Source organism: Hypanus sabinus, chromosome 4, assembly GCF_030144855.1.
Source record: "Hypanus sabinus isolate sHypSab1 chromosome 4, sHypSab1.hap1, whole genome shotgun sequence".
Taxonomy (NCBI): Eukaryota; Metazoa; Chordata; class Chondrichthyes; order Myliobatiformes; family Dasyatidae; genus Hypanus; species Hypanus sabinus.
Genome location: NC_082709.1, coordinates 64383889 through 64408338, shown reverse-complemented (window position 1 = coordinate 64408338; position 24450 = coordinate 64383889). Strand labels below are relative to the sequence as shown.

The window sequence follows — 24450 nt, the reverse complement described above, 5'->3', positions numbered from 1 at the left end:
GGCATGCATGAAAATGGGGGCTTGCACTTGCCAATTTGTCAAGGGACATGGCAACTGCCATTGAGCTCTGTTGTTTGGATAGAGACCCATAATCAGCAATAGAATACAACTTACAAGAAAAGCAGTGGGGTCAAGTTTCCCCTTCAGTGTAACATTACATAATTAAGAATGAATTAAATAATCAATCTAGAAATATATTTTAAGGGCAGTCTCACAGATAATTCTTGAATGCCTAAATAATCACACATACATAACACCATTTATTAGAAAATTTAAAATCATATTGACTTTGATAAAACGTGAATTTTGGCAGAAAACCACATTTTCCCCTTTATGATCCCCATTTCTCAGCTGATAAATCTAGAGTTTGAACATGGAATGCATGGCCAGCACAGACAGAGTCAAACCCATTATTTCTGATGCATTTCACCAGCAGCTGCATTAACCAGTTTTCTTTTTTGTCCCTAGAGCGAAAAATGCCAATCTTTAAAATGTTTCTGTTTTAATCACCTCTCTGTCAATTGATATTCTGAATGCAGTCATTTTCAATTCGTGTACATTATCTGAAGCAAACATGCAATTCCTCCAAGGAAAGAAAGCACACAAGCTAGACAGCAAAAGACCAGCAGGGACTAAGGAATTATCTGCTGCAAGTCAGCACTCTGTTGAGGAGCACTTACGAAAATACTACTCTTAATAGGGCAGCAACTCTATTGATGAGCATTAAAAGATGTTGTCTTTGGGTCATTTTTCTTATAAATGGTCCTTTATTTAAAAAAAATCTATTTACATGCATTTTGTTCTTCAAATATGGAATAAATAATCAGGCCAGCAAGAAGAGTGTGTATCCTTGAAGAAGTCTATTTTAGGGGCTTAGGTGTTAGCTGTAGTTCAGCTAATTGCACACTTGGCAATGAGTTAGTAGACTGAGCCGTTGAGTTTCAGTTCAAGCAATTAATCTGAACAACAGTCTAATGCATTACTGAGAGACGGCTGCAGTGTCAGAGGTGCCAACTTCACAGGTGACATTAAACCACGGGATTATCGCCTCTCTTTGGTGAATGAATAAGATCCCAAATCATACAGGGAAGAGCAGTAAAGTTCAATGAAAATTACAACAAAGAAAGCAGTCAATTACTCTTAAATCCATGTGCGGAGAGGGGAGAGGAGTTGGGGGGGGGGGGGACTTTAGAGTCCTAACATTTCTACTGTCACTCATTCTTTGGGGCACTCTTCTGTTTTCGTGGATGTCTGCAAAGAACAAGAGTTTCAGGTTGTATATTGTATAGATTCTCTGATATCAAATGGAACTATTGAACTACAGACAGACAGACATACTTTATTGATCCCGAGGGAAAGTGAATATTGAACTATTGAATATTTCTCCTCAACTATTATCACTAAAGACAATATCAATGTATTATTGTCACTGCTGTTTGCAGAACCTAACCCCATCTACCAGCACTAGGTCTGCAGATTTGTAGATAGACAATAGACAATAGGTGCAGGAGTAGGCCATTCGGACCTTCGAGCCAGCACTGCCATTCAATGTGATCGTGGCTGATCATCCACAATCAGAATCCCGTCCCGGCCTTCTCCCCAAATCCCCTGACTCCGCTATCTTTAAGAGCTCTAGCTAACTCTTTCTTGAAAGCATCCAGAGAATTGGCCTCCACTGCCTTCTGAGGCAGAGCATTCCATAGATCTACAACTCTCTGGGTAAAAAAGTTTTTCCTCAACTCTGTTCTAAATGGCCTACCCCTTATTCTTAAACTGTGGCCTCTGGTTCTGGAGTAGTTCAGGTACACTACATCCACTGGCTCTCACTTGTCCATTTTCATAGTTACATCCTCAAAAAATTCCAGAAGATTAGTCGAGCATGATCTCCCCTTCGTAAATCCATGCTGACTTGGACCGATCCTGCTACTGCTATTCAAATGTGCCACTATTTCATCTTTTATAATTGACTCCAGAGGATTATGGTTGTTCATTTGACAAAGGAACAGAATTAGGCCATTTAGACCATCGAACTAGACAATTCAACTGCTTTTTAAATATTATCAAGATTTTGACTTTGGTCACCCTCCCAGTCACTGAATTCTAGATCCTCACCTACACCGTCAATCCTCCCACTGTACTTCATCTCTTTCCTACTAGTTTTGTTTGAGTCCTGTGTTAAAGAAAATAATTCCTTGTTTTTTAAGCTCTATCTAGACTCCTTGTACAATTTATTCATCTTAGTTAAGTCTCTGTCACCATCCCAAACAACTCTAGCTCTCTCATGAAACTGATGTCAGAGATTCAGTTCCACATAATATTAACAAGAATGAAAACCAAGATTGAAAAAAAATAAGGATTTGGACATTTTCAAAGACCTTTTCAAGTCCCAAAGCACCTTTCTGGCTAAGTACTTTCCAACCATTTTCAGTGAAGGTTAAAAACTGCAAGATGAAGCACCAAAAGCAGCAATGTGTTAATGACAAGATAATGTGCTCCACAAATCATGATCAAGGAGTAAGCATTGTTCAGAACACCAGGGATAATTCCTTTTTAAGTGGCATGGAATCTTCTTCATCTTATCCAAAAATACACACCATACACACTTCTCAGGAAGTGCTCCTAGGAAGAACAGGCACTTCGATCTTGGGAATATTTTTGCTATTATGTGTAGAGGGTCCCTGCTTAATCAGCATTTTGGCCATTAAAATAATATTTCAGTTCAAGATGTGTGACATAAATAATTTTCAAATGAATAGGATAGTGTATATTGACATATTGAGGAGGGTGCAATAACATGAATATTAATCATATATGTGAGAAGGTCACATTATGTTACCTTATAATAGCATATCAATACTACATTATTACAGGGTAAGATACATGAAGGCACCATACTATTTTTTATCATCCAAGTGGTTGAAAAAAATGTTGGCTGAAAGATGGGATGTTAGTTTGGAGATCATTCAGATTTCTACTGGCGTCTTCAGTGTTTATATTGAGATCTGTCATGTTGTCCTGAGTAGGCAAATGGTCTTCAGTTCTAAGACCTCTTCTCAAAGACCGCTCTTCCAGCATGGGTGGCATAGTAGCATAGTGGTTAGCACAACACTTCACAGTACAGACGTCCCAGGTTCAATTCCTGCAGTTACCTGGAAGGAGTTTCTACATTCTCCCCATGACCTTGTGGGTTTCCTCTAGGTGCTCCATTTTCCTCCCATGATCTAAAAACCTACAGGTTCGTAGGTTAATTAGTCATTGCAAATCGTCCTGTGATTAGGCCAGGATTAAATTGGGGGATTGCTGGGCAGCGTAGATCAAAGGGCTGGAAAGGCCTACTCTGCACTGTATCTCAATAAATACCCAATAAATAAATAAACATTCTATCAGTACTAAATTGGGGGTCTAAATCCTCTGCTGAATCTAAATCTTACACTTTCTGTCAAGATAAGAAGGTGCTACCAAGATTGATACTGAAAAACAACACATTCCAAAGATTACACGAGTGAATCTGCAGATGCTGGAAATAAATTAAAAAAAATAAAAACACAAAATGCTGGCAGAACTCAGCAGGCCAGACAGCATCTATGGGAGGAGGACGTATTGACGACGTTTCGGCCCGAAACCCTTCATTAGGAGTGGGAAAAACAACACATTCCAAAGATTTTACAGTTTATATTAATAAGTATTTCCCTGAAATCATGACAGTTTTCAAACCAATAATGATTTTCAAATAAGAAATGCAAACTTAAGAAATTCATATAATTTTTTTGATTTACATAATGATCACATAGATTCAAATGCTCTTTTATAGGTAAGTTAACTTTAAAATTAACTTACCAAAACCTTTCCATACTCTGGTATGCAAAATCTGACAGAATGACACAACAATGACCACAAAAGATTGATATTGATAATAGTTTATTATTGTCACATGTCCCAAGATACAGTGAAAAGTTTGACTTAACTGAAGTTGTTTGGAAATACTTGGCAGTTCAGGCAGCATCTATGGAGCAGAAAGTTGAATTGGTATTTCCAAAGGATCATCCACTCAAAGCAGTAACATGGTTTCTATCCCTACAATTGCTGATTGGGCTACAGAGAATTTCCAGCATTTTTTGTTCTAATCTCAGATTTCCAGTTTTGTTTTGTTTTCTAACATACCTTTAGCTTCTTAGCTGGAAGTGGGAGGAGTAGGATAAATACTGCACTTTATGTACAATGTGTGATGCATGCTGATAACAGCACATTGTTTTCTGATCACTATGAGTCTTGTAACCTGGGCAAAGCAATGAAATGCTCTTGGTGCCAATGCAGACATAACAGAAAGAATCCATGTCTCAGGTAAAAGAAGACCTCTCACATCCTCAGGATGTCCCAAAGTACCTTCCCCACAGAGTAGTTTTCGAAATGTAGTCACTGTTAAAGATACAAGACCCAGGCCGCAATTTGTATACAACAGGATCCCACAGGCAGGATTGTGCTAATAACCAGATAAATTACTCCAATTATATTTGTATAAGTACAATTATTGGCTACTTCAGAGAAGTCCCTTTATTTTTTCCCTGACGTAGGTGTTTCACTTTCCCTGACAAGTCAGATAAAACTCATTCAATCAAAGGACTGAACTCTGATGATGCACAGCACCTTCAGAGTTACACTGTGGAGGTCAGTTTAGGTGATGTATTCAAGTCTCTGGAGTGGCTGAGAAGCAAGAGTGCTAACACAGATGATGAAGAGGGTGTGAGTGAGAGCTAGAAGCGGAGACTGGAATGAGGAGAGAGGAAAGCCAAGGAGAGGAATTTGAGCATTACTAACATAGCCACAAACCACATCTGAATGTTCAGTATTGCTCAGTCTTTAAAAATTCCTCTTTTCTGCAGTCCTGGTTGATATTTTCAGAAAACCTCTTCAGCATTCATCTTTGGACAAAGCTAATACTTGCCACATTCTGTAATTGTTGATAAGCGGTTTAGTTTCCCCATTAGAGAAGTAAATCGTTTGGTTTGTGATTAAATTTTAATTTACTCTATCCAAGGAGCACTTTGGGATTCCTCTCCCACTTCTGCCATCTAATCATGCAGCCGTGTACTTACAGTATGGCTGAGGTCTCTTTATGCAGGAGAAATGGGGCGTCACACACTAAACTGCAGTGTCAGCAAGTGCATTTAATTCACTACTGGTAATAAAACTATTTCAATTGCACAAGGAAAGGTGGCAGTGGCTATACATCAAAGTTAAAGACGCGACAGTCTGGGGCTTTTTTTCCCTCAAGAAAAATAGACAAGGCTGAGTAGCAACCGAATAATGGTCTTTAAAATCACGATAGGATAGACAAAGAGAAAATGCTCCCACACATGTGGAACTTTGAAAATGAAGGGAACAAATACCAAATGGACACTATAAAAAGTTCTCCAGAGGCTTCATTGCCCAAAGAATAGCTTGAATGTGAAAGTTGTTACCACATTAGGAAGAAGGTACATAGCACAGCAGTACTGAAGGGAAACCAGCAAGCAAGAGAATGATGTATCCTAGCATGTTCCAATGTAGGATGGATAGAAGCTTGTGTGGATCATAAATATTAGCATCAGCTGGCTTACTGAATGGTCTACAACTGAGCCGTAGATATTATTTTGTCTTCCTAGCCAATGAAAATCTACAGTACACGAAGCAGAGAATGGATGCTTAATGTCCTTAACTGCTCATGAAAAGCCCAATGTGCTGGTGTCCATCGTAACACACGAATCACTGAAGACTTAAAAAAAAATCATTCATCTGTAACCTCTGGAGACCACAAGCAGCTGCTGAGCCTGTGGTATGATTGACAGAGTGCAGTGTGATCTGATTGACAATGAAGGCCTACCTCTCTCTGCACAACATTTCATGCAATTCCTTCACTCAACAGAGTTCTGTGACCTGGCTGTAGCTCTGGGTGTGCGTAGCATTACATAGTGCAGTTCAGTCTTCAGTTTTGATGCTGAAGAATTTTGTAGCATTTTGCCATCACTGTACTAATAGGGTAAGTGACATGTCTTTTGTATCTGTCATACTATTGCCTCAAAGACTATAATATCATACCTGCAGCCAAACTGACAGCCTTTTTAAGCTGAGAAACCAATGCAAAGTCTACACTTGACATTTACAACAGAAGAACAAGTTGATTTCAAACAATTTGACAATTTATTTGCTGCGCCTGGTGGGAAAAAATGGAGCAGAACTATGAATCACTAAAGGTAAAAGCAAAGCTGCCAAAATACAAATGTGGATGAACACTATGCCTACCATCGAAGCCACAGCAGAAGAAAGTCAGCAAGTGAAACCGGCACCCACCACGCAACAGCAGACACATGTAGATATCTTGCTCTTTCCTCTCTTCACCTATCCAGGTCTAACTCCTAATTATGTTTTACTTTGCAAAATATCTGCCTTCACAATGGGATAAACAGGTATTTTCTTCAGCTTCCCAAAGGAAATGGAAGAACACACCAAAAGAAAGAACTTCCTGAGGACTGATGATGATGTCAAGGCTCCTCTGTTTCATTGGGTTTATCATTTTAACAGTGGACCTTTGCTATAAGTATGAACAGGACAGCCCCAGTTCCACAGTAATCCTACGATGCACTCTACCATGGGTTTTAACTCAGAACAGATTTACTCCTATTTTTGCCCAATTTGGCAACCTTATTCAGAAAGCATATTGTTATGAGAGGTGAACAAGTGTCAAGCAGGTTCTGTAAGTTACCAAAACTAAAACACCACGCACAAAATGTTGGAGGGACTCAGCAGGCCAGGCAGCATCAAACGAAAAGAGTACAGTTGACATTTCAGGCAGAGACCCTTTAGTAGGACTGGGGAAAAATAAAAGATGAGGAGTCAAGAGTTAGAAGGGAGGCGAGGAAGAAACACAAAGTGATAGATGAAATTGGGAGAGGGAGGGGTGAAGTAAAGAGCTAGGAAGTTGATTGGTGAAAGAGATACAGGGCTGGAGAAGGGGGAGTCTGATAGGAGAGGACAGAAGGCCATGGAAGAAAGAAAAGGGGGAGGAACACCAGACAGAGACAATGGGTAGGCAAGGAGATAAGGTGATAAAAGGAAAAAGGAGTATCCTTCCAAGTGAGGCAACACTTTGCCTGTGGGTCTTTTGGGGTGGTCTACTGTATCCGATGCAGCCTCTTGTAAATTGGTGAGACCCAGCATAGACTGGGAGATCGCTTCACCAAGAACGTATGCTCTGCCCACCAGAAAAAAATCAGGATCTCCCAGTAGCCACCCATTTTAATTCCACTTCCCATTCTGACATGTTCTTCCACAGCTTCCTCTGCTGTTGCAATGAGGCCACACTCAGGCTGGAGCAGCAGCATCTTAAACTCCATCTGGGTAGCCTCCAACCTGATAACATGAATATCAATTTCTCGAACTTCCAGTAATGGCCCCCCTTCTCTAGCCCCCGCCCCTTTTCCCACTCTCAGCTTATCTCCTTGCCTACCCATTGCCTCCCTCTGGTGCTCCTCCAACTTCTTCTTTCTTCCATGGCCTACTGTCCTTTCCTATTAGCTCCCTCACTTCTCTAGCCATGCATCTTTCACCAATCAACTTCCTGCTCTTTATCTCAACCCTCCCCCTCCTAGTTTCACCTATTGCCTTGAGTTTCTTCCCTCCCTTCCCCTAAGCTTCTAACACTAACTCATCTTTTTTCTCCGGCCTTGCTGAAGGGTCTCAGCCCGCAACGCTAACTGTACTATTTTCCATATATGGTGCTTGGTCTGTTGAGTTCCTCCAGCATTTTGTGTGTGTGTTGCTTGGATTTCCAGCATCTGTAAATGTTTCTCTTGTTTGTTGTTGGAAAGCTAAAGCACATTCTGAGGAAAGTTGGACTGCTTAATCAAGATGGCTGATCTGGTCACATGACTGGAAATGGAAACCAAATGTTCTTCACTCTATAGTTTCCTTCTCAAAAACTGAATGAGCAGAAGAAAAAGAAACACATTAAAATAAAAAAATATAGTCAGATCTGCCTTTTTTTTTTAAAGAGTGTTTCTGAATATTGGCCAAGTCACTGGTCATACTTAAGCCGGAGGTTGATATGATCTTGATTGGTAAGGGTCTCAAAGGCTATGAGGAGAAGGCAGAATAATGGGATTGAGTGGGATAATAAATCAGCCTTGGTGGAATAGCAGAGCAGATTCAATGGACCGAATGGCCTAATTCTGCTTTATGTCTTATGGTCTTATTAAGTTAACAGACTAGGGCCACTGCCTTGCAAATACAAAATGACATGAATGATAGAGACAAAGCCGGCAAATGAATCCATCAATAGGTCTTTCCATTCAATCAAACAAGATTCATATAATTAGGACAAAACATTTTTTCAATGACCTTGCCAAACTGCCAGTCACAGATTTTTTTTACCTGATTGCACTCATGAAGTAACCCTATTATATGAAAAGTGACTGTATAAATTTAATACATTTACACCTGCTTGCTCCTTGAATAGTTTTCCAAACCAATGCCAAACCGTGACGTAAACATCAAGCTAATTTTGCACTTAATCAAGAGAGTGCTGTTGTGTTACTAAAGTGAGCACTTGAGCCCCAAACCCTGTATTTTGGCCAATGTTTTTATAATCAATCCGTAATGCAAAAACAAATTATTGGTTCATTATCTTACTGTTATTACCTGGAGATAATAGTTCGAATCTACATTGGGACATTACACATAAATGCTGCTTGCACAAGACAAGAAATGGGCCAGCATGTAACTAACTGCAGCCAAGCTCACTTGAGGAGATGGCAAGATCAACCCGCATTTGATTTTTTTGTGATTTTTTTAATAGAATATACTTGCAATCAACTAAGAATTCAGAAGTTATTGTAATCAGAAAAGCTTAGCCATCACTGTGTTCATTATCATAGAGTGCACCACTAACTGCAATCAGAACAGACCTAAAGTATTAACACTTTGTGGTGACAGCAGGAGCAAATCGTTGCATTTGTGTAGCAGCTCCGGCAAGTTTAAATACTACAGTACTTCAAAGGATTAACTAACAAACCACTTTTGGCAGTAACATAGGAGATATTGGCAATTGATCAACAGCTGGGTCCAAGGTCTTCAGGTGACTGAGGTAAAACAGTGGAGTTCAGAATTCAGCACAGCTACAAATTTTGGGAAATAATTAAATTTTAACATCAGAGTCACCACTCTCAATGGGTTCAAAGGACTCCAATAATTTCCATAGCAATCTTGGTGAGGATGGTAAGGACCTAAGTGCTGGAGTATTTGAGACTAGAACAAGTCAGGATTTCAAGACTGAGATAAGAACAGGATTCTTGACTAGATGCTAGGCAAAAATCCAAATGAGACAGAAATTCTAAATGCAATCATAGACCAAACCAAAGTTGAGCAGATGATTGAGACCCGAACCTGAGATCGGGTGCTCTTTAAATATCCAAATATTTGCACCAAAAGATGGCTGCCAATTAGCAGAGCAGGCCATAATTTTTAAAGGGACCACGCCAGCTATTTACATTCTGGAGAACTGGAGCATCTGAACCAGGAAGGCTGGTGGGGTCGGGTGCATATCATAACACAGAGCTCTTCTAGGCCAACATGACCCAAGAAAAGTTGGAACAGGTTAAAAAAATTTGAAAAGTTAAATATAATAGATTTGGAAGAATCATTAGACATTAAAATTTCTAAATTGCACCATAATTTATTTTGTCAATTCTGCTAATTTAGTTATGCTTTTCTTAGAGACGATATTTTAAACCAGACGATAAAATTCCTTCCATGTAGGTAATTGGCTTCAGGTGGATAAGCAGTCAACATGACAGAGGGAAGTTGCATGGAATGTAACATTCTTCCCCTTCTTGGTCACTCTAGGGTCAAAAAGTGAGTTTTTACAGTGGAAGGCCTAGAAATAAAATTGTGAAATAAAGAATCCATTCAATTTGATCGTGTCCATTCTGATCTTTGGCCTCGATACCATTTTCAATCAAATCCCCATAATCCTCAAATCCACTGCAGTCAATATGAGCTTCGAATGACTCAGCATCTCTGTTCTCTTGAGGCAGAATTTTCTGAAGCCTTATGGACTTCTGTAAAACACAATTTTAAGGGGCTCATCATTATCCTACAACCATGCCCCTTAATGCAGCTCTTTTGTTAGAGCTGAAAAACGTCTATCAAATCATCACAGCCTTATTCAACAAAGAGGTTCTTGCTTTTGCGTCTTTACACTGAGCTTGCTAGGAAGTTAATACTATTGCCTTGTTCGGTACTAAGAGCAAAGTTATCCCTTGAATGGTTGATACTGCCTTCAGGAATTGAGGACCCCAGGTGAAATACTCATTTTATACTGTTCCACACACTGGATACAACTGGCACACTAAATCTAGTTAGGACAAAGAAACAAAGTACTCTATTCAGTAATCTTCCTCAAGCACCACCTCTTCACAAGTGTGTCTATCAGTAAGATGTAAAGGATTCTGTGACAGTATTTACAAAAAAGGAATCTGACTTTTCACATGGTTAATGTATTATTCAGTATCAGGAAAAACTTATCTGATCATTATTCCATTGGTACCTGAGTAGCAATACTGTATGCAAAACCCCTACAATATATCCTATGACATAACAGTGGTTATTGTAGCCACATGGCTGACAGCTAAACCTTTTAGAGCATGAGAGGAAAAGAAGTCGACTTTTACATGAATTCTGAGAACAGAACAGCAGAATCTTAAGGGTCCTGGGCAGGGAAATGCCAACAAACCTTCAGGAAGACCAACAGAAACTGTATAAAGGAGGGGCCGTTAAGGATATTGGCAACAGTAACCCAGGAACAACCACTGCAGAAGGAAAGCTCTAAGTTTGGAACTCAGAGAACACTACACCCCCATAGAGTAATCTTTTCCAGTTCAGCTCAGTATAGTAATATTTAAGTCCAAACTGTAACTTAGTGTAATGAGTGACAAGATAGAATAATGAATAAAATTTATTTTATTTGGTGCTACAGTACAGTAAGAGGCCCTTCTGGCCCAACAGTCCGCACCTCCCAATTCCATCCATGTGACCAATTAACCCACCAACCTGTACGTCTTTTGAATATAAGCAGAAACTGGAGCACCCAGAGGAAACACAAACAGCCACAGGAAGAACTTGCAAAAATACAATGGTGGGGATTGGAGTTGTTGGAAATTAATTGTACACCCATGTGTTTAAGTAACTGATGCACAAATGAAGACTAAATTGAGAGTATTTTTGTTATCAACATCTATGGGTATTGATACCTAGAGAGGGAATAGAGTCAACATCACACATCATGAATTCTTTGGTTTTAAAATAACCTTGGTCTTTTCCAAGATTATGAAAGTTATACAAATCCAAAGGCTGAAAACTAACTCTGATTGTTGAAGATCCAAATCAAAGACAATTTAATGAAAAGTAATGATCTGAAATGCTGAAATCCGGTTTTCTCTCCAGTTATTGCTAAAATGTTTTGCTTTTACTTCATATAACTGATTCCTGTTCATTTTCTCCACTTAATACTCCCCCTTATATTTAAATAATTGACAAAAATGGTTTCTGTGCCTTTCTGTTCTGATTGAAAATGAGTCATACTAATTATTTCAGGTGATCATGAGGTATTTATTTAGAGAATAGAAGGGCAATTATTTGGCCAATATTTATCCATTAAGTAGAATCTTTAACCAAGATCATATTGAGGTCTTGGTTTGTAAAGTGCATTCAGACATCCATAGATCATGAAAAGGCCTTGTAACTGCAGTGCTTTCTTTAATGGACGCCAGGAAGAGAAGTGCCAAAATTTATTCATGCAAACCTTTTGGAATGGACAGTTGCGATTATTTCTACCAAATTAAAACAAGGTCCAGAATAATAAAAGCCCAGTTCATAAACCACTCACAATTTCAAGCCAAAGTTCTAAACTGGATGCTAAAATGCATTAATTCCTGCTCTAGAAGAGGCTTTGAACTGAGAGAGAGGGATTAAATCTCTCACTCTTCTTTACATCTACAGATGCACTGGGCTGTCCGCACCACTCTCTGCAGAATCCTGCGATTGAGGGAAGTAAAGTTCCCAGACCAGGCAGTGATGCAGCCAGTCAGGATGCTCTCAACTGTGCCACTGTAGAAATTTCTTAGGATTTGGGAGCCCATACTAAACTTCTTCAACTGTCTGAGGTGAAAGAGGCACTGTTGTGCCTTTTTCACCACACAGCCAGTGTGTAAAGACCACCTGAGATCCTCAGTGAAGTTTATGCTGAGGAACTTAAAGCTGTTCACTCTCTCAACCTACAGATCCATTGATGATCTGGAAATTAGAAGTACATTGAGAAGTACTTGGGCACGAGGATAGACCCATGGTGCAGAATATTGGATGAAGGATGGAAAGATAAACTGTTCAAGAGGTTTAAAAGCTTGAAAGCAGCAAAGCTGAAGCCACCGCAGAAAATCCAGCTAATGAGGACTTCCATGATACCAACGGTCTACTATCACCTAACCCTTAATGAAATCTCGCAGAAGGACCTGGACAGACTGATTAGGTCTACAGCAAAAGAGATCTCCATCTGCGCCATGATACCACTGTTAATGTAGACTGAAGCTTTAAGATTGACAAAAGGAAGTACAGGTTGAGTACCCCTTACTCGAAATGCTTGGGGCTTGCAATTGTTTTGGATTTTGGAATATATAATGAAATAGCTTGGGATCGCCATTATTTCCAATTCTGAATTTATGGGCTACCAGTAAGCAGTCTTTGTCTTACATCTGTACAACACACATATAAATTTAACAGTAAAAAGTATTACATACCATTAATATAATGAAAATACAATGAGTGCAGGGTAACAAAAACAGCACAGCAGCATCAGGAGAAAACTTGTATCAGCTGTTGAACAACAACAAACAATGGCAGGCTTTCTGTCACCATCTACAATGCTGTGTTTTGATTAAAAGGTTACAGTACACTGTATTTGTATCATACTTTTTTTAAAGGTTTCATATAAGGTATAAAAACAATCAGTATTGTAGATTTGTTCCGTTATTAAGATTTTCATCAGTGACGAAATTTGCAAACTCATCAACAAATTTCTCTACTGCTTCGTGATCAGCAGGTATTTTATCTTCAAAATTTTCAAAACCTTCAAAAATGTAATGCTGTGTCTTTTCTTAAATTCCTGCAACCAGCCTGCTGAATATTCACAATTACCTTCAATTTTCAGTTCATCGTGATAGATCATTGCTTGTTTCATAATTAGCATACTGGTAAGGACTTACGTTCATTCCTATGATGACAAATCTTTTCTTTCAATAGATGATTGAGATCTTTATTTTTCGTTTCATGCAGTATTTTTCTATTTTTCATTAACTTTTATTCATTACACATGTGAGGGCACTTCTCAGAACAGTCTGTGAAGTGCAGAGAGACCTGTGCATCACCTGGGAACTTTTCCAGCGCCTTGTGGAATTTTCCATTTGTGACGTCATATCAGCGCTCAAAAAAAATGTCAGATTTTGGAATTTCGGTTAAGCAGTACTCTACCTATATTAATATATCCACACTGACTAGGAAACAGACGGAAGGAAAGAGCTGGGAAACAAAAATGGAAGCAATGTAAATGTGGCCAGGCTAGATTCTCTCAGCATTCTATCTGCATAAGACAAGGAAATTGTGAGACTATTCATTTTAGCTCATTATAGAATACAGCAAAAAATAATTACCCAGCATTTCCACACTTGGGATCTCTCAAAGCATTTTATAGCTGTTAATTACTTCTCCTGTTTCGTGCAAGACTCGCAGCAGTCAATTTATACATACGCAACACAAACAGCTTTGTTGTAGCTTTGACAACCCAGGGAAATGCCCATCCTTCTTACAAATGGTTCCATGGATATCTGACAGAAACCTTTGACCTCTGCACTCTGCGCCTTTTATATTTAACTCTCATAATTCTTTACAGCATGAACCCATCAAGTCTCTTGGTTGTTTGAGCAATCCCATCACTCAACCAACCCTCTCCCACATGCACATTGATTCCCACCCTGCCATTCACCTACACTGGAGGTAACATTGTGTTGGCAATTAACCTACCCACTAGCATTTTATCTGCTATTAGCAAGAAACCAGAGAACACAGAGCAAAGACAAAGGGAGAATGTGTGAACTCCATACGGGCAGCAATGGAGGTCATGATCAAGCCCAGCTCACTGATGTTGTGAGGTTCTTCTGACATTTCAGTACAGTAGTGGAGACAATAAACTTGAACCATGTTCAAATCTAAGTAAATGATTCCTCAACATTATTTCCAAATAGCATTGAGAATCTTTCATACAAGATCCTTTTTCTTTCATGTTATTTCAGAATCAATGACCTGGTAATACCAGTTTGCTGATAGTTGGATCTTGCAGGAGAAAAATCATCAGCCAAATTTCCACACATTACTCTATGATATCACTTGAAAATTACTGGGGTATTTTTCAAAAAATTGCAAATGCTGGAAACAGGAAATAAAAACAGAAATACTGGGGACTCTGTATTCAGAAAATAATGCAGAAGTGCAGTTCTGGTCTCCATACTTGAGGAAGGATATACTGGCTTTGGAGGCAGTGCAAAGGAGGTTCACCAGGTTGATTCCAGAGATGAAGGGGTTAACCTATGAGGAGCGATTGAGTCGCCTGGGACTATACTCTCTGGAATTCAGAAGAATGAGAGGGGATCTTATAGAAACATACAAAATTTTGAAAGGGATAGATAAGATAGAAGTAGGAAAGTTGTTTCCACTGGTAGGTGAGACTAGAACTAGGGGACATTGCCTCAAGATTCAGGGAAAAAGATTTAGGACAGAGATGAGGAGAAACTTTTTCCCAGAGAGTGGTGAATCTATGGAATTCTCTGCCCAGGGAAGCACTTGAGGCTTCTTTAACTAAATACATTTAAGATACAGTTAGATAGATTTTTACATAGCAGAGGAATTAAGGGTCATAGGGGAAAAGGCAGGCAGATGGAGCTGAGTTTATGGACAGATCAGCCATGATCTTTCTGAACGACAGGGCAGGCTTGATGAGCTGGATGGACTACTCCTGCTCCTATTTCTTAGGTTCTCTCAGCTGGTCAGCCAACATCTATGAAGAGAGAAGCAGTGTAAAGGTTTCAGGTTGAAAGCCTTTGCCAGAATTGAGGAGAGCACTGGGGAAAGCGGGAGTTCACTGCAAGTTCTGAAGAAGGGTCTTTGACCTGAAACCTTACATCTTTTTCTACCAATGCGGCCTAACCCAAGCATTGCCATCATCACTTGAAATATACTATTTGGTTGCAAAGATATGTGACAAAGATGTGATGCAAATGCAAATAAATTCTGTTTAATTTGTACTTTAATAAAGCTGAGAATGTGCCATGGAACACAATAGAAGAGTGCAGGTCATATGAGGTTATTGGGAAAGTGTAGGGTAAAAATTAGCTGTAGTGATGCTCCATCATTTAACTATCTGCCAACATTCGTTACAAAGATTTTGCTGGAAAAAAATAAGCTCCAGATCTTGAGCTTGGGAACACTGCCAGATTCTTGGTCCCAAGACTACATTTCAGTCAACAACCTAGTTATCGATTTATGCATCTGGAATTTGATGGGTCTTCCCATTTCAGGAGTTTCAGAATGATAAACTGCATCACTGCTCACAAAAAAATACAATTTGAATCCTGAGCATTAGGAGTCAGCACAAAACTTTTATTGATAAATTTTATCATCCTTTCTTGGCTTCAGCTCAAGAGGACATCTGCTAAAAAGAGTGATGAGGTTTCAGAATTACCACCAACTTGAAAGCATGGGAAAAGAGCAGTGCAGATCTCATAAATCTTTGCTTTTTCCTGCTATATGCATACATGATCAATTAATCTGTAATTATGCTTTTACTTTGATACAATAGATCAATCTAAACAACGTAAAGAAACATCTTTGAAAACCAGGGAAGGAACCACGTTGCACAAAGGGATAACACATACAGAGTCTCTCTTAAGGATAAAGAGCAATTTCAATCTTCTAAATCTAGGAGCCGTCAAAATATTTATGTTAATTAACCTGCAAGTAACATATTTTTTTTGGGGGGGGGGGGGGGTAATAATCAGATTTTTTCCCAAAACTACAAGGGAAATATTCCAAACTTTCCTCTCACTTCCTCGTTTAACATGATCTCAGGGCAGTTTCTGATGCGAGAAATACAGAGAAGCTGCAAGTACTTGGTCATTTAAGCAGCATCCGTGAGGGTGGGGGGGGGGGACTGATAAAGTTTTAGGACCCCTTCATCCGATGCTTGTTCCGCTGAGCACTTCTAGCCATCTCATTTTGTTTCACATTTCCAGTATCTGCAGGTTTTTTTTGCGCCAAGGTCCACTGAAAAGCTTGATTAAGACATCAGCAACATTAACATAATGGCTATCACCACATAATTTTAATGAACTATTCACAGCATGGTGTAAAATTAAATTTTAGCATCAAGTAATTTCACATTTCAGTTGGATTTAGATTTGACAATTCTGGCAATACATAACCCCAAAGGATTCATCACTTATCCTTCAACCAACAACTGCCCAGTGAAACTGCATTTTCTACAGCATTGAAATCCAACTCAAATACAAAAAAATATTTTTCATAATGCAAGTGTACTTTTCCTCCAAGTTGGCTGTAACAGTGTCAGAAACAACCACTGAAACACTAGACAGCATTTTACCCTTCACGATACATTGCTGATGACGTGCCACAATTTTTAAGCAGTCAACACCTTGTAGTCTGCAACCATTCACAAAATCAATGACTGGATTTTCTTGCAGAGGCTGGCAGTATTTTATGAGCATTAAGATTTGCACTACCTTTAGAATGGTCATTCAGTCCCACAGAAATGATTTCTATCAACAGCAAAAGTGATTGCTGGCAGATTTTTAACTTAACTGCGCCTGGTAAGTCTCTTGCTCAATTTCGTTTGTTGAGATTAATTTTTAAACCTTGAGGTCACATAGTTGTATTTTTTAACCAAAGTTACTCATCAAATTTTTGCATGTCCATTTGTCCAAATTTTGATATGGAAAAACAAAACATTCAGTATTTTAAGATATCTGAACAATATGAATTTTTGAACAGAGCACATCAATGTCTATATTGGAATGAGAGCCATAAACATCAAACCAGCAATATAAAAAAGAGGCATGTCATACTCAGCTCATTCCATTCACATTTATATTAGCATGAAAATATTAGATCTTTGCAAAGAACAAAGGTCTTGAAATTATGATGCAAGGATATTAGCACTCTTTAGTTGCATTGCATTTCTTCATATTGTTCCTGTAGCAGGAGCTTGAAATCATTAATTTTACTTAATATAAATTAAGCTGTTGTGAAAATAACAGAGAGGAGTCTGTATGAACAAATTTAGTCAGTGTACTAAAATCAATGGTGTACTCACATCCACAGTGCAATACGAAGGTCTGAATTGTTTGTTAACTTGATTCAAGAAGTATAAAAAATTGCTTGAATTTACTTACTCACAATCATATTAATAGCCCGCAGCATAGAAAAACAAAAAGAATGCTGGGAAGACTGTGATTATTTCACTGGATCAGCAAACTGAAAACTGGGAATTACATTTAATGTCCTCCTGCTTCCTCCAACTTTGTCCAAAGCAGGAGAATAGATGAAGGTTTACAATGAATGATGCTTGGATTAGAGAAGAGCAGAAGTTGCAGACTGTGCTCATCCGTTTTTGAACTCAATAAACACACGACCGGGTACAGTCAACGCAAATTAAGGTGCCAATTAGAGTCACAGCTGTTTTTTGGAAATTTCATTATGATTGGGATATTATGGGAATTGGGTGATGGGGGATAAATCAGGAAAGTGAAACAGAGAAAGAAGATCAGCCATGGTTCACTGCATAGTGAAATAGAAATAAGCAACAAAATAGGTAACTAACACCTTCTTTGATTTCTTTTCTATCTACCATCTTACAACCTCCCCCACCTCCCAGGCTCTGTCACAAAGCCTTTCCCCATGAACAATTTTTTAAACTAACAAATCGTTGTTCAAAGAGAATGCTGCCTGATGATTGAGTTCCTTCAGCAGTTTGTTTTGCACGGCAATACTTAAGTATCAGCAGCCTCATGTCGCAAGAACGAAAAGCTTGTTTAATATGCATACCTTTTTAATATGCATAATTCTCATCTTATTTCCTGCAGCCCACAGCTCTTTAACTTGAGGGAACTCGACATTAATTTGGGAGGAATGGCAACAGTAACCACTGTATCCAAATTCATTAGAGGCATGAAAGCAAGAGTTGACACAAAGAACCAGAAGGAAGACAGGCAAGCTGGCTGGCATAATTGGGAGTCAGTCAGCAGCAGAACCAACTTCAGTGCATATGATCATGAGGTAAAACATTTCAGTGCAGAGGGCAAGGGGGCAGAAACTAAGAAAATCAAGGTAGGAGAGTATACATTTACGAGGACCTGAGGGAACAAAGAAATGTGTGGGCGGAAATACACATTGTCCTTCGTGTCCAAGTGAAGACTGAATCATTGAAACAGAAAAGAGCTCAGATTTACTGTATAAGCATTCACTTAACAGTGAAGAGTAAAAGAGGTAATTTATGAAAAACACTAGTTAGACTAGAGAAAGTGCAGTGTGTACAGTTTTTGAAAGTCCATTATAAAACCGAGATCCAGAGAAACCACAGAACTTAAGATTCACTGGGATGAAACTAAAGATGGGAAACTATAATTATGAAAGGACTTGAGATACATGGGCTATTTCCACTGCAGAAGAGAAGGTTGAGAAGACTTAATAGGAGTATCTAAGATTTTTTTTCCTATGGGATGAATTTTTCAGAGGTCAAAAGGAGCAAGAAATTCTTTGTCAGAAAGTAGTTGATGCCAAGACCACCCATATTTTACAGGAAAATTAAGCACAAATTTAAAACAGTGGAAAATACGGGACTTTCTGGAGTATGCCAAGCAGTGAGATAGATTTGAATCCAAGCAGGCATAGTGGTGGCCCAACCAACCTTGGTGATGAAGGCATATAGGTGCTTCCTGTCCTGAGGCAAATTAGGGTGTTTAAATCCCCACAGCCTAACAAGGTATCCCCTCAGACCTTGCAGGGATGCTAATGCAGAAATTGCTGGGGCCTTGACACAAATATTTAAAACATCCTTAGTCAGAGCTGAGGTGCCTGAGTACTGGAGGATAGCAAATGTCATTCTGGTGTTTAAGAAAGGCTCTAAGATTAAGCTGGGAAATTATAGGCCAGTGAGCCTCATGTCAGTCATGGGTAAATAAATGGAGGGTATGCTAAGGTGCAGTATATAAAAGTATAATGGATTCTGGTTAACTGGGACACATTAGGAACAGTACATTTTGCTTCAATTAGCTGAAATTTCATGGAAATAGTTAAAAGGGTATTAAAAAACAAATTACCATTTAACTGAGTAACAGATTATGTATTTAAATGAAATACAGAACAAATCAGAACACTACCAATATTAATACAATACAAATTGGGTATCAGTTCCTAATAATTAGCAATGGAGGAATTAATCTAGGATACCCCTTTCGACAGCACTGGGGGCATGACCTACCTGGCACAGCATGCAGCAGCCAGGCCAGTGGCACTGTGGCCGGCTCTGAGCTTTAGTAGAGAAGGGTAACATCAGGTGGAGCGATAGTGTTCGGAGACTCAATAGTTAGGGGGATGGAGTTCTGTGGCTGTGAAAGAGACCTCAGAATGACGTGGTGCCTCCCAGGATGTCTCAGAGTGGTTGCAGAATATTCTCCAGAGGGAAGGTGATCAGCAATAGATTGTGGTGCACATTGGCGCAATTGACAATGGTAGAAAGAAGGAAGAGGTCCTGCATAGTGAGTATAGGGAGTGAGTAAAGAGGCTGAAGAGCAGGACCTGCAAGGTAGCAATCTCTGGATTACTCCCAGTGCCATGTGCTCGTCAAGATTCATGTGCTCGTCCAAATTCTTGACCATGAGGTTCATTAGTGCTACCAGGAAGGGTTTAAATTTCTTTGGCAGGGGAATGAAAACTGAAAACCAGGCCTAAAAGTGGCAGGGTAGAGAGGAAGGTAGATGTCAAGGCCAGTAAAAACAGGCAGAAGCAAAGAAATAAATATGTTTGGACAGATAATTTAATAGTTCACATATTTTAGTACTAGGAGTATAATGGGTAAAGGTGAACTTAAAACATAGGTCAATACATGGAACTATTATGTTTTTGTCATTACAGAGGGTCAAGGATGGGTGCTTAATGTCCCAGGATTTTGATGTTTTAGAAAAGACAGAGGGTGGTAAAATAGGTAGTGGATTTGCATTACTAATCAGGTACAGCCTCACTCAGAGGGGACATAGGAAGGGTGCAGTCACTCTGATGGGATTATACCTCAGATCCCCCAACAACCACCGAGACATTAAGGAACAGATATGCAGACAGAGTGCAAAAGATTTAGAAGGGGCAGAATTCGTTAGGTACATCCAGAACGGCTTCATAAGTCAGAATCAGAATTATTATCACCAGCACGTGCCATGAAATTTGTTAACTTAGCAGCAGCAGTTCAATGCAATACATAATAATATAGAAAGAAAAATAAATACATAATTACAGTAACTATATGTACATTAAATATATTTAAAGTAGTGCAAAAACAAAAGTAATAAATATTTTTTTTAAAGTGAGGTAGTGTTCATGGGTTCAATGTCCATTTAGGAATCGTATGGAAGAGGGGAAGCAGTTGTTTCTGAATCGCTGAGTGTGTGTGCCTTCAGTCCTCTGTACCTCTTTCCTGACAGTAACAATGAGAAGAGGGCATGCCTTGGGTGACGGGAGTCCTTAATAATAGATGCCTCCTTTCTGAGGCACCGCTCCTTGAAGATGTCTTGGTTACGACGGGGATTAGTACCCAAGATGGAGCTGACTAACTTTACAATTTTCTCTAGCTTCTTTTGGTCCTATGCAGTAGTCAACCCCCCCCCCCTCCCCCCACCATACCAAACTGTGACGCAGCCTGTCAGAATGCTCTCCACGGTACATCTGTACAAGTTTTTGAGTGTTTTAGGTGACAAATCAAATCTCTTCAAACTCCTAATGCAATATAGCCACTGTCTTGCCTTCTTTATAGCTGAATCAAAATGTAGATAGTTCAACACGAGGACAGGATGTTGGATAACCATCCTAGGCAGATGACCAACCATTCAGTGGGTGAGCAGTCAGGGAACAGTGACAATAACTCCTTAAGTTTTAAGATAGCTGCAGATATGGATACAATAAGTACGGACCTTGAGGAAGAGTATTAAGTTGGAGCAGGGCAAAAAACGAGACCATTAGCGAGGAGCTAGGGAGAGTTCATTTGGAACAGTTGTTTTTTCAGTAAGTCCACATCCAATGTGGAGGATGTTCAAAGACCTAATGCACAGAGTACAGGGTGGATATGACCTCGTCAGAAGGAAGAACAAGGGTGGAAAGACGTTGACAGAGGTGATGAATTATGTCAAGAACTAAAAGGAGAATTATATAAAGCTTAGGAATCTAGATTCAAACAGAACCCTTGAGGATTATAAAGAAGCCAGAAAAGAATTTAAGAAGAGAAGTAGGAAAGCCACAAGGGGCCTGAAAAGTCCCTGGCTAATAGAATTAAAGAGAATCCCAAGGCATTCTATATTATATCAACAGCAAAAAGATAACTAGGGAGAGGGTAGAACCACTCAAGAACCACTTGGATGTGGAGGATTTAAGTGAGATCCTTAATGAGTACTTTACATCAGTATTTATCAAGGATAAGGTTGAGGAGGATAGGAAGATCACTGCCGAGTGTACTGATATGCTACATTTCAAGGTAAAGGAGGCGGTAGTGTTTGATCTATTAAGGTGGATAAGACACCGGGGACTGATGTGACATAACCTAGGTTCTTAAGAGGGGCACAAGAGAAGAGATTGCTCGGGCCTTGACCAATATTGTTATGTCCTGTCTAGCCACAGGTGAGGTCCCAGAGGACTTGCAAGTAGCTAATGCTGTTCCATTATTCAAGCAGTGAATAAAAGATAATCCTGGAAACCATAGACAGGTGACTCTTACATCAGTGGTAGGAAAGTTACTGGAGAGAATTCTTCACTGTAGAATTAATGAGCATTTGGGAAACCATGACCTAATTAGAGTGAACCAGAATGGGATGTGTCTTACTAACTTGAGTGAGCTTTTTGATAAGGTGATGAGGGTGACTGATGAAGGCAGACCTATGGATGTTGCTCTTCCTAGATTTTAGTAAGGTGTTTAACAAGGTCCCTCATAGGAGGTTCATCCAGAAGATTAAGATGCATGGGATCAATGGTTAATTGGCTGTTTTGATTCAGAATTGGTTTGCCCATAGAAGACAGGGGGTAGCTGTTGAAGGGACCTATTCTCACTAGAAGCCTGTTACTGGTGGTGTTCTGCAGTACTCTGCCCTGGGACTTCTGCTGTTTGTGATGTATATAAATGACCTAGATGAAAATGTAGATGGTTGCAGATGATTCAAAGATTGGTGGTGTTATGGAGAGCATAAAATATTGGCAAAAATACAATGGGATATAGATCAGTTGTAGATATGGACGAAGAAATAGCAAATGGAGCTTAACACCGCCAAACATGAAGTGTCGCACCTTGGTAGGCCAAACACAGAGACAGTACATCATTAAATGCAAGACCTTTAACAGTGGTGATGAACAGAGGGATCTTGGGTTTCCAAGTTCATACCTTCCTGAAAATGACCCAACACAGGTTGACAGGATGGTTAAAAAGGCATATGGTATGCTTGCCTTTATTAGTCAAGGAAGTTATGTTGCAGCTTTATCAAATTCAGGTTAAACAGCATCTGGAGTTACATAAAGTTATGATCACCCCATTATAGGAAGGATATCAAGGCTTTGGAGAGAGTGTAGAAAAGGTTTACCAGAATGTTGCTTGGATTAGGCAAGATGTGCTATTACAAGAGGTTGGACAAACTTGGGTTCTTTTTTCTGGAGTACTGAAGGCTGAGGGGGGATCTGATGGAGGATTATAATAGGAGAGGCATAGGTAGACAGACAGTATATTTTTCCAAAGGCTGACATATCTAATACCAGAAAGCATATATTTAAGGTGAGAGAGGGTAATTTCAAAGTAAATATGGTGGGGGGGGGGGCAAGTGTTTATTTATGCAAATGCAGAGTGGTGGGTACCTGGAATGCATTGTCTGGGAAGGTGAAAGAGGCAAAAAGATTACAGACTAATACAAGATGTTTAGATAGGCAGATGAATGTGAAGAAATGGAAGGATATGGACATTGTGAAGGCACAAAAATCAGTCTAGTTGGCCATTTTATTACTAATTAACTGGTTCAGTACAACATTGTGAGCCAAAAAGCCTTTTCCTATGCTGTACTGTTCTATGTTCTACATTCTATTCTTTTGTAATCCTCAAGGATCTTGAAAACTGGAAAGCATTGCAGGAGGCAGATACTCTCAAAACTTAGCAAGTATTCAAGTAACCTGATAAATTGCCATGGCATAGAAAGCAATGGGCCAAGTGCTGAGAAATGGAAGCAGTATAGGTTGCTACGGTATAGATCTGAAGGGGACGAATGGCCTGTTTTCAAGTTACATGACTATTCCATTCTGTCCTTCCTCCATATTATTAGCTACTCTGGACCTTTTCATTTTGCTCAGCTAAGAAAGCAGCTCAGTCTGTTCCTTTAAGAGTCTAAATTTTCTAAGTATCAGGGATAGCTCTGACAGTCAGTAAAGTGTGAATGTCACTGTGCCATCTGCCCAAGGTATCCTCCGTAGAACAGGAGTAGCTTCGGCCCATCCCTGTAAATGATCCCTGACGCTGTGTCAGCCCTTTTTGGATGGCTCGTGTCTGCTCTCCAGCCACAAATTTATCACTAATAATGGCAACACAGGAAACCACAATGGAACCTTGCATTTATATTCTTATACTCTTATATTCTTTTTGCACAGACCCTCCAGTTTGGGATGACTTTCTTCCATACCAATTTTACTAATTCTGGGTGATTAATGAGGACAGCCTGGACAGAGGAACCCACTGTGGAAAGCAGGTGGATAGTTTGTGAGGTGATGCGTTGTTTTCGGTGCTTAAGTTTGGTTATTCTGGGCTCCTGATGCATGGCCCCAAGCTTCTCAATGCTATTCACTCATGCTCCTTCAGCACTGTAGGTGGCCCTGGGCTAGGGATTCACAATTAATCAGTGGGAATGATGCAATCTTTCAAGGAAGATTTGGAGAACATCCTTGAACCTTTTTCATCTGTCTGTCTGGTAATCTCTTCCTAAGACAGAGCTCAATAGTGTGTCTGTTTCTGGAGTCAAACATGCAAGGACCTGGGGTACCCAAAGGAACCTATTGGCTGTAACTATGATCTCC

The 24450-nt window shown here is 39.5% G+C and overlaps 1 protein-coding gene across 5 annotated transcripts in view; it reads right to left on the bottom strand.

Moving 5' to 3' along the window:
- pard3bb (par-3 family cell polarity regulator beta b) overlaps window positions 1-24450 on the bottom strand; it is a 1128463-nt gene that overhangs the window by 849949 nt on the left and 254064 nt on the right. The window contains exon 1 of one of the 5 annotated variants that reach the window (XM_059967324.1): window positions 16875-16904. The exons of the other annotated variants lie outside the window; for them this stretch is intronic. Within the exon in view, the coding sequence (XP_059823307.1) occupies window positions 16875-16889 (15 nt within the window). The 5' untranslated portion in view covers window positions 16890-16904. Of the gene's footprint in view, window positions 1-16874; window positions 16905-24450 lie in introns of those variants that run through there. 5 annotated transcript variants of the gene reach the window in all.